This window comes from Staurois parvus, unplaced genomic scaffold (assembly GCF_062004578.1).
Source record: "Staurois parvus isolate SC_StPar_1 unplaced genomic scaffold, SC_StPar_1.0 ptg000017l, whole genome shotgun sequence".
NCBI lineage: Eukaryota > Metazoa > Chordata > Amphibia > Anura > Ranidae > Staurois > Staurois parvus.
In genome coordinates, this window is record NW_028317813.1 from 10,477,096 (window position 1) to 10,489,121 (window position 12,026).

The window sequence follows — 12,026 nt, forward strand, 5'->3', positions numbered from 1 at the left end:
ATTGTTTCAGCCTCCCAGGACATTAGAGAATTTAAAAATCTACCATTTAGAGGTAACTGCACTATCGTTTTACTTTTGGCACTTTAAATTCAGACTGACACTAAACTGATAACACTGCAGTAGAGCTGTGCTGCTTCTCAAGTGATGTGAGACTTGGGATAAATGAGGTGTCTGACTGATTTACCAATTAGAGAAGGAGGAGGTTTCATGTACAGATAAGGATCTGGTCTAATACACAATACACAGAGCAATGTACTGCTGTAACCCTTAGTAACTAATTAATTGCACTACCTATGTTCTACCATTATTCCCTATGGAAGACAGCTATACTATATATATATATATATATATATATATATATATATATATATATATATCAGGGGCAGGGGTGGACTGACAACTCATGGGGCCCCTGGGCAATAGGGGATCATGGGGCCCCTGTGTCCTTGCCCAAACTCAAAACAACCTATGAAAAAGGTTCCAGGGGCATCTCATGGGGCCCCCTACTGACCCCGGGCCCTCGGGCAGTGCCCGAGTTTCCAAATGGTCAGTCCGCCCCTGATCAGGGGTGGACTGAGAACTCATGGGGCCCCGGGCAATAAGGGATCATGGGGCCCCTGTGTCCTAGCCCACACTCAAAAAAGCTTATGAAAAAGGTACCAGGGGCACCTCATGGGGCGGTGCCCGATTTTCCAAATGGTCAGTCTGCCCCTGATATATATATATATATATATATATGGGCCTACTGTCAAAGTATTTATGAATCACACAACAGGAACAAGCATGCATGTAAATATTGTTACACGGGGCAATACATGTAACCCTAGTAGTAGCTGATTAGATGCATTATGTATGGTCTAACATTAAGGCACACTGTTTGTTAAATTGCAGCTTATCCATCATTAGATGTGATGGCTGCATTAGTTTTCCTTTTTAAGTTTTTTCCCTCTGTTTTTACCTGGTGATCCAGCCAGTAACACACCTCCTGTATTACAGTGCCCCCACTCTGGATGAAGGAACACAGGGGGAACCTTTAGACAGCAGCATTGTCAGTCAGGGGGGAAGGAAGTATTAGATGCACCTTCAGGTTTAGATACACTAACAAATTGAAGCTAAACTCCAGCTAATACTTTATAATCAGTTACAGCAAATAGTTTTTTTTACCTTTGGGGATAAAGATTTTATATAAATGAATAAGATTCATAACTGTAAGCACCCCTGCCAGTGTTAAATGGTTTGTCCAGGGGTGGACTGACAACTCATGTGGCCCCCGGGCAATAGGGGATCATGGGGGCCCTGTGTCCTTGCCCACATTCAAAAAAGCCTATAAAAAAAGTACCAGGGGCATTTCATGGGGCCCCCTACTGACCCCAGGCCCTCAGGCAGTGCCCGAGTGCTGAAATGGTCAGTCCGCCCCTGGGTTTGTCTCATCCCTGTAACCGATACAGCTGGAAGGGAGCTTGTTCTTTTGAAAAACAACAGACTTATTACTGGCTGAATCACCAGGTGAAAATAGAAGAAAGAAAACTTAAAAAAGAAAACAAATAAAGCCATCACATCAAAGAATTGGTAAGCTGCAATTTAACAAGGAGCAACAGAGAAACCTTTGGACAGCAGCATTGTTAACCTGGAGGGAAGCTAATGTTAGATGTACTAGCAGATTTAGATACACTAACAAATCAAAGACAAACTCTAGCTAACACTTTATAGTTACAACAATGGTTGTGTTCTTTTGGGATAAAGGTTTTACATATATAAATAAAAGCTCATCATTGTAAGCACCCCTGTCAGTCTTAAATGGTTTGTCTTAACCCTCTAACAGCTACATTTGCAGAACAGCTTTTTGCTGTATAATAAATGTTTGCTTTTGAGTTTAATGCAGCTTTAAAGCGCTAGTAAACTCTAACAACAAATGTATTTTTGATCCCTTTTAGTCTGTTAAAAACACCATTGAAATTGTTTTATTATATCTGTTGGTTAAGTACAAAAAAACCTGTTCATCCACATAGAAATCTTCCTGTACTTTATGTCCCTGGATTGTTATCAGTTAGCATTGTTCCTGCTAAATCTGTGGGCAAAGGAACATCTCCCCCTGTTATGGAGAAAAGAGGGAGGTGTCCTAGGGTGACAACACTGATCAGTCCCATTGTCACAAAGGAAGTGTGTTATAAGCAGGACTACCATATTAAAATTAAGGGGGGAAAGTGTAATAAAGAAAAGTAGTGCAGCCACCACAACTAAGGACAGGTACGCTGCAATACTATCAACTTCTGTTATTGGGTTTAGATACACTTTGATGAAAACCTGTCATGCGAGTGCCTGGAAGCTACCACTACAAACCACTCCTTCAGAAAATGCTAATTATCTGGCTGTCATGTTGAACTTCTTGCTTTAAATTTCTGATCTGGATCAACTCTACATATCAGGACTTTTCTCCCACTTTTCTGGTTTGGATTTGTTACTAGCCAGTAACTCCCATAGCAAGCACAAAGGATTAGCATAATAGCCAGTAAAGCAGCATTTTCTGAAGGCAATAAAGAGTGGCAGCTGCCATATTTCTATTGTGACCGATTTACTTTAAGTTGGATTAAGCTCTTATAATGAATGTAGACATTAGGAATGAATTACGAAAAAAAAAAAAACTTTGGCAAATGAAAAGTAATGCTATTGCCCATAGCAACCAACCAGCTTTGATTTTTCATGGTGCAGTTTGAAAAATGAAGCAAACACTGGCATTGCCAAGGGCATCAGCTTCTCTTTTTTTATTTTCTTATTTTTTTTTTTTATTTTGTCAGATCAAATCAGTTACACTTCTGATTTCAGGCACAGTACACGCACCTTCTAAATACTGTTGGTATTGGCTTTTAACCGCAGACATTAAAAAAACCCAAAAAAACAAAAACTACTTTGTTATCCTAGAGGCTGGAGGATCAGTGAGGAGGATATAGATCACTGCCTCCGCTCCCTATAAAATATTCACCAGCTCAAACTGCACGACAAACATCTCTCTTTAATCTGTGTTGATGCCCCTGTGCTCCACAACATGTCATTCATTTTACACACACTGCGCAGCCCTGTCACTTAAATAAAGGCTCCTCTCCTGTCCCTGCCACCATAGGGACAGCAATAGTAAAAGGCGAGGCTTTCACCAAAGAAAAAACACTGCAGGGACACTTTTTACTGGCAGCCAGCACTGAATCTGCTCGTTGTTCACAAGACACCAACCAAAATATGGACAAGAACCTTGAACAAATAACCAAAACCTAAATATGCCACTTAATGAGCATCAAGGGATAGGCAGCAGCTGTTCCACCCTCCCTAATGTCATACATCTAATTCCAGCCATCAAATGAGCAACACACAGCGACACGGTCCCCCTCCATCCTGGGCATGTCATCTCATAATTTGGCCGGGATCTATCATGCACAGGAGTCTAATAAGGTGCAAAATACACCATTCATATTATCTGCATGTATGAGCTATATTACTATTTCCAAACACATTAGATATGAGCAGAGAACCCCAGGGATCAACAGTTATATAAAAGAGCTCCGGTAATTGAACTTTTCTGTGTGCTGCAATGTAATACTACTATTAATAATGATCATATTAATAAAAATAATCAGAACGAGAAGAAGAGGAATATTGTCTAAAGGCTAGGGTGCACATGACTGATTTCTAAAAACAGGAGAGAAAGTAAAATTATTTCGCTTCATTTAAATGGCCATTTACTAAAGAAATTGGGAATGTTCACTCAAATAAAAAAAAGTGAAGAGCCACTTTAATTATCAAAAGTGTAGATGAAATAATTAAACAGAAGTTTGCTTTTCATATGATTTGATCATTGGAGTGAATCTTCAGGGTTTTTTTTTATTTAAATGAACCATTTCAACTACTTAGTAAATTAGCCCGAGTCCTACTTTTGTTTCAATGTATTTGTTCCGATATGTAGAAATCATCCTAGGATGTAAAACTAATATGCAGCAGTATTTCCTGTGTGCCAGAACAGAGCAGGTCCCAGTTGTAAGGACAGGGTGCAGGTTGTGGGATCTCTGGAGAGTGACAGGTCCAGCACTGAGGTCGCTGTCCATGGGACTTGTGGCTGAGGCTCCATTCACCTGTACTCTCAGCTCATCACATTGATTAGCACATTTTACTTCTTCATTCGTTTGTTCTGACACACAGGGACTCATTCAATGTGTCCCCAACCTGTTGTACCACCTCTGCTGACTTTATAATGGCATGATGTAGACGAGTAAGTTTTGTCTCTATTGTTACTAATATTTTATATATACGGCGCTGTCAGTTGTATTTGTTCAATTGCAACAAGGTGCAGAAAATTATGTTTTTATTGAACGAATATAAACAAGTAGGAGTTCCAGCATGGCGTCTATAAGACTTTATCACCCCAAATATACCTTTGTCATTATGTGGGGTCTATTTGCTCGTGGGATTTGAAGGAGACTTTAAGCAATGTGAATAGACTTTTCCTAGCTCTCCCGCTGTGATATAATTGGAGGTGGACAATTTCCAAGGAACTCTCCACTAGACATAAATACATAAATTACTGCAAAACAGTTTCATCTTTTGTTGTGACCTTTCCAGCTCAGAGGAAGACCACAAAGCCGAAACGAATCATTCCAATACCGACTTCAATATACTGCAAACATAGAAAATATAACTAATGCAATATATATATATATATATATATATATATATATATATGTGTGTGTGTGATTTTATATATATATATATATATATATATATATATATATTCCATTTACTCTGTTACTTAAACAGTAAGCTGCTACGTCCTCTTTCCCGGACCTGAAAGTGATCAGTACACCTGTTGAAAAAATAAATTCCCCTACATATTAGTAACAATTCATTTTAATTGACCGAGCTGAACCTTGCAAAGTCCCTTTTGCTGGAAGTGGGTGTCGGTATTGGGCACCTACACCTGCTGTAAAGCAAACAGAATTTAATTATACTTTAACTTCCATCCATTCATCTTTTATGTGTGTACTGACTTGGCTGGGCTATTGCTGCATTCCGGGAGAAAGAAGAAGACCTAGGGTGACCCTGCCTGCCAAACTAGTTTTGTGCCTGCTGCATTCATCAGACTGGCACTGGGTAGCCCTGGTACCTGTAGCGCTGTCTGAATATATAATAGTTACAGGCAGGAAAAGGAGAGCTGATGCCATGGCCAGAATGGTAATACAAGGTGAGAAAGTCACACTTTATATTCAGTATAAAAAGAATGTTGCCAGGTGGCACCTTGTGCCACAGGTATGAGGAAGAAGGAGGCATGGCATAAGGAAGGAGACAAGGCATGAAGAAGGAAGCATGGCATGAGGAAGGAGACAAGGCATGAAGAAGGAAGAAGCATGGCATGAGGAAGGAGGCAAGGCATGAAGAAGGAGGCATGGAATGAAGAAGGTGACAAGGTATGAAGGAGGCTTGGATTGAAGACGGAGGCATGGAATGAAGAAGGAAGCATGGAATAAAGAAGAAAGCACGGAATGAAGAAGTAACCAAGGCATTAAGAAGGAGGCATGGAATGAAGAAGGAGCCAAGACATGAAGAAGGAGGCATGGAATGAAGAAGGAGAAAAGGCATGAAGACGGAGGCATGGAATGAAGAAGGAGAAAAGGCTTAAAGACGGAGGCATGGAATGAAGAAGAAAAGTCATAAACAAGGAAGCATGGAATGAAGAAGGAGTCATGGAACGAAGAAGGAACCAAGGCATAAAGAAGGAGGCATGGAATGAAGAAGGAGATAAGGCTTGAAGACGGAGGCATGGAATGAAGAAGGAGCAAAAGCATGAAGAAGGAAGCATGGAATGAAGAAGGAGGCATGGTATGAAGAAAGAGGCGTGGAGTGAAGAAAGAGACAAGACATGAAGAAGGAGGCATGGAATGAAGAAGGAGGCATGGCATGAACAGGTGGTTTGGCTACCCAGCTAGAGGTGTTGAAGAGTTAACCAGAACAAAGTGACCCATCTTAGGTTACCTGTGTGTTCTTCATCAGGTCTGCCCACATGCTGGTCCCATCCCCACCTCTCATCAGCACGTGGTAAGCGAAGAAGTAGATGCCAGGTAGGGGACAGGTGAACTTGCCGGTGGAGGGCTCATAGTAGTTACCAACATTAGTCACCACATCATCAAAGCGCAGCACTTCGTATCCCTCGTGTGGTTTCCTCAGCCCAGCATAGAAGGCAATCTTAGGGCTGTAGTAGGACGAGACATAGCCCCCTGGTCCAGGACCCGGTGGTCCTGGTGGTCCAGGTCTGCCCGGTTCCCCTGGAGGACCCTTTGGACCTGGTGGCCCTGAGGGTCCCGGTAATCCTCTAAGTCCCGATTTTCCCTTCCTGCCCTGGTCAGCCTTGGCCCCCTGCAGATGGGGAGGGGGTGAGATGAGGGCATACTCTTGGCTGGACTCTGCAGAAGAAGCTCCAGTCTGGGGGGTGTAGGGGTCGCACACCATCCTGCAGCTGCCCAGCATCTCATAGTGGGTACTTGTCTTGGAGCTGCTGACCAGCAATGGAATGGCTATTAGCAAGATGAGGACCATGGCCACCCCTATTGCCGCTCCAATCACCCTCTTGCGTCGGCTCAGCCTGGACGCTGCCAGGGCTAGGAAATCTTCTTCACTTTTGGAAGTAATGGTGGAAACTTGTTATAGGCAATCCCAGAAAAGAAATGTCAGCCAAAGGCAAGCGCAGATTCCTGGAGAGCTGCTGTCCGACTCTAATAGGTAGCCCTTGGTCGGATCCGTCCCCTCTGATCCAGGAGTTCAGTGTGTCCCTGGGACTGCAAACTTGCTGCTGCCTAGCAGAGTTTTTGCCTTCCCCAGTCTAGACTGCAGATGTAGTGCCCCCAGGGCTTCTTTTTTCATGCCAGTTCATATGGGCATGATGTGTGCATCACCTCCTAGCATCTGTGAAACTCTGCTCAGATGCAAGCGATAAGGGAGGTCTGGGGAGGTAAAGATGTGTGAACTGTCTTTAAGAAAATCAGAGCGACCTCTGGTGCCATGAGGAGGAGGAGAAGCTGAAAGCTGAGCAGCCTGCAGGCACAGTGTCTGATCCCATCCCATCCTCTGCAAACCATCTCTCTCCTCATTTACATGAGAAAAAGGCAGATTGGCATAGACAGGGTACCTTTCAGGGCAAGAAGGAGGAGGGACCATCTCATCTAATGCCATATTACAAGCAAAGCCACTGCATGTTAACTACTAGCATTTATCTTCACTTAGTTCCCCCAGCCTGCATTTCATCTTATGACTAGTCCTCTCATATCCACCCCTTGCAGGTAGCAGCCTGCAAGTCTGAAGCAATGTTTAACACTGTCTTTTCATATGCTGGGCTGGTATCATTCCACTGCAATTAAGTACTTTCCCTGTTTCTCCCTGTCTCCTTCTTGCAATGTAGAGATTGATTAAGCACTGACAAATCCAGCAAGAACCACCTAGGGGTGCAGCAAAAGATCATAAACCCCATCTCATTCCAGCCCAATCTGCAATTAATCAATTAAAAAGCCTGATCAGGACAGATGTGTCTTCCAGGGCTGCATACAGGTCACAGGTTTTTTATTTATTCCCCATGGGAACAGTTATCAGTTATCTACTGTAATTTTGGGTATGTGCATATTTCATTACTGTCTGCTTTATGCATATAAGGGGCACTGTTGTAAAATGGATCTCAACAGCATGTCCATATTCATGATATATACGCCATCACATTCACTCTTTTCAACACAAAATATCACACTTGTATCTTTAGTCTTCTGTCTGCCTTGTTTGCACCTTCTGAGACTTGATACTCACATGACTTCTGGACAAAAGACAGAACCAGTTAATTTAGCCAGTTCTTGAGCCATGACTGAACTTCCTACATATGCCATATTCCACAAATCATACACATGTACTCATTGGTGTGTAGCACACCCAGATGCAGGGATTTACAGCATTAAATAAATTCAGTGTACACTGGCTCTTCCTTTTATTTGATAACACTTGGCCAAGAAAGGCTGCTGTTTAAATTGTACTTTGTCACCTTGTCAGGTGTAAGTAGAAATCAATCATGAGGACTTATCAACATTTTGAAATAAAACATATCTAATTCATATATATATATATATATATATATATATATATATATATATATATATATATATATATGTGTGTGTATATTTATTTATTTATTTATTTCAGGTACTTATGTAGCGCCGTAAATTTACGCAGCGCTTTACATATATATTGTACATTCACATCAGTCCCTAACCCTCAAGGAGCGTACAATCTAAGGTATATATATATCAATATATATATATATAAATTACTATGTGAAGCTAACCTCCAGTTTTTTAAATATTGATTTGTTACTGAAAAATTGTCCATATACTGTACAAAATAATTTCAGCCTTGTCATGTCTTCATATTTCCTTCAAATTCAGACACATTTTATAACCTTCAACCAACCGACACAGACATCACCCCTTACCTTGTTTGCACTCCTTATTTATTTGCAAATGTATGCACATAGGAAAAAAAACCCATTCAGCTAAGTGACATTTACAACCCTGGCTTTACAGAAGTGTACCATCATATCAGGATCTGTATCCTTTAAAAAGGATTCTAAATTTTTTACATCAGGAAATAATATTTTTGAAATCAGATACGCAATGGTTATCGTGCAAAGTTAAAAAAAAAGGCATGTACAAAAATCTGAAAGAAGAAATTGATGTGGAAGTGTTACAATTAAAAGATGTTGTTCTAGTGTATTAATGTATCCATGAAAAAATAAATAATTTTTAAATGATTAATGTGATTTCTGCAATGAAAATGTGAAAAATGAAAGAATACATGGATTGTAAATATAATGAGCTAAATAGCATTCTTCCCTGATTGCATAATAAACAGTTTAGGATGGGCAAATATTGTTACTATGGGGGTGGGGTTACAGTTGCTCACCAGTTGAAAGTGGTTTAATGGTGATCAACCGACAGATGGGGCATTTTTGGCAAGGGGTCGAGAGATTTGTTATATTGCTAAGATAGAAAGTGACTGTCATGTAAGGGATATGTGCATATATGGAAGGAGAGCCAGACCAAAAGATAAGAGTCCAAATTCAATTGTTGATATTGTTTTAAAAGGCAGCCAATGTGTTTTGGGGGTCAAAGGAACTCTCACTTCATCAGGGCAACAATAAAACATAATAATATAAATATAATTGTGACTAATAAAATTGTGAGCTTTATAATCATAAAACATCATGGGTTACATACATATTCATGTGTGTACACATACATGCATATATGCAAAGATATGAAAATAAAGAGATGAGGAAATATCAGATAGTAAATAATGAGGAGCCACTGAGTGCTTCTTGGATGCCCTTTGTTCATTGATGTAAGAGACAGGCATGTATGTTAAGAGACAGAGAGAAGAAGAAGAGAGAGTGAAAGACTACTACATGAATACCTGCCCGCTTAGAAAGTGACAGCCATGTGAGAGAGAGAATGTACCAAAATAAACACTATCCTTTTGGAAAGTGCCATCTGAGAGATTGCCCTGTAGGATAGTGATGTCTTTATTGATGGTGCAGTGTCACTGCCGTCAATTAGTTTGGGGCTTATTATCTTACTTGAGGTATGTCAGAGGGAAAGGTAGAATGAAGCAGGACCAGGTACATATACAAGCGGATCAGGAGACATTCAATATGTACAGTCATGGCCAAAAATACTGACACTCCTGCACCACTTTGCCTAGAAAATTGTTGCAATTACAAATGTTTAGGCATTCTTATGTTTATTTCTTAAAGTAGAGAAACAAAAAGCCAAATCTGACACATTCCATGCAAAACCCCAAAAATGGACAGGACAAATTATTGGCACCCTCAATTTAATATTTGGTAGCACACCCCTTGGAAAAAAAAACTGAAATCAATTGATTCCTGTAACCATCAATTAGTTTCTTACACCTCTCTACTGGAAGTTTGGACCACTCTTCTTTTGCCAACTGCTCCAGGTCTCTCAGATTGGAAGGGTTTCTTTCCCAACTGCTGTATTTGAGATCTCTCCACAGGTGCTCTATGGGATTGAGATCTGGACTCATTCCTTGCCAGTTCAGTACTCTCCAGTGCTTTGTCTGAAACAATTTCTGAGTGCTTTTTGACGTGTGCTTTGGATCATTGTCCTGCTGTAAGAACCCTTGACCTCTGACGGAGACTGAACTTTCTGACACTGGGCCCTACATTGTACCCCAGAATGTTTTGGTAGTCTTCAGATTTCATAATGCTATGCACATGGTCAAGACATCTAGTGCCTGAAGCAGAAAAGCAACCCCAAAACATCAGTGAACCTCCACCATGTTTGACTGTAGGGACTGTATTCCTTTCTTTAAAGACCTCATTGCTTTTTTTGAAAACAGTAGAATGATTTACCAAAAAACTGTAATTTTGTTTCATCTATCCACAGCACATTTTCCCAAAAGGATTTTGGCTTCCTCAGGTAAGTTTTGACAAACTCCAATCTGGCTTTTTTATGTTTCTGTGTCAACAGTGGGGTCCTCCTGGGTCTCCTATCATAGCATCCCTGTTCATTCCGATTGTGACGCATAGTACAAGCTGACACAGTTGTACCCTGCGCCTGAAGGTCAGCTTGAATTTGTCTGGAAGTTGATTGAGGTTCTTTATCCACCATTCAAACAATCCTTAATTGCAATCTTTCATCAATTTTTCTCTTTCATCCACAGTCATGGAGATTAGCTACAGTGCCATGGGATGTAAACTTCTTGACAATGTTGCGCAAAGTGGACACAGGAACTTTAAGATCTCTGAAGATGGACTTGTAACCTTGAGGTTGTCCATGCTTTTCCACAATTTTTGTTCTCAAATACACAATTCTTTGCTTTTTCTCTTCTCCATGCTTCATGGAACACACAGGGACACACAACAAAAAGGTTGAGTCAATTTTTCACCATTTTAACTTGTTGCCGGTGTGATTTCTAAATAGTCAGCACCTGATACAGGTGAGTTTAATTACAAATTACAGGAGCATCACAAACTTGGAATGCAATTATTTCTTACAATTTTGAGAAGGTGCCAATAATTTTGTCCGGTCCATTTTTGGGGTTTTGCGTGGAATGTGTCAGATTCAACTTTTTATTTCTCCACTTCTTAGTGTCATACCAATACAAACAAAAAAAAATATGAGAATGCCTAAACATTTGTAATTGCAACACTTTTTTGAGCAAAGTGGTGCATTATCTGACAGAAATGCAGGGGTGTCAATATTATTATCTATTAAAGTACATTGTACAGTGACCCAGAACACGCTTAGGAGTTCCCATTTAACTGTATACCAATTGGGGTTGATTTACTAAAACTGGAAAATGCAAAATCTACTGCAGTTGTGCATGGTAGCCAATCAGCTTCAAACTTCCACTTGTTCAGTTAAGCTTTGACAAAAAAAATGGAAGCTGAATTGTTATACTCTCCAGTTTTAGTAAATCAACCCCATTGTTTTTCAGTGACTTCAGTTCATGTATAGAGGACTTCCATAGTCTGGGGTCTACCATTTGTTCTTTAACAGAAATGCAGTATATATGTAAAACATTCAGCTCTGAATATTCATTCTTGGATAGAATGACATAAAACATTTACCAGAGACTTACTTATCTCTTGGGGAGCAGTACCCAAGTTCACTGGATGTATTGGATTTATTATGTATTCAGTTTAAAGCATGATATGGAAGACAAGCTCAGCCATCCATGAAGGCTACTAAACAACACCCAAACAACACCCAAATACATTAATTATCACTGGTACTAAAGTGACTAAAAGTAGCTTGGCTTTGTTCAAACTGTTAAAAACTGCTAGTTTCCTGTATGTATATAGTGTTGTCGTATTGTTCAATTAGCATATATTATGCAGTTAGGCTTTTTTTTTAATAAAGATGTACAAATATACTCACAAAAGCCATGTGGCTATGAGCTCTGAGGAAGAGGATATAGCCCTCGAAATG

General features: G+C 40.3%; 1 protein-coding gene across 1 annotated transcript in view; it reads right to left on the reverse strand.

Moving 5' to 3' along the window:
- C1QL4 (complement C1q like 4) overlaps positions 1–7,119 on the reverse strand; it is a 67,946-nt gene extending 60,827 nt beyond the window's left edge. The window contains exon 1 of the mRNA XM_089679625.1: positions 6,013–7,119. Coding sequence (XP_089535751.1) covers positions 6,013–6,573 — 561 coding nt within the window. The 5' untranslated portion in view covers positions 6,574–7,119. The remainder of the gene's footprint in view (positions 1–6,012) is intronic.
- Between the last annotated feature and the right edge of the window lie 4,907 nt (positions 7,120–12,026).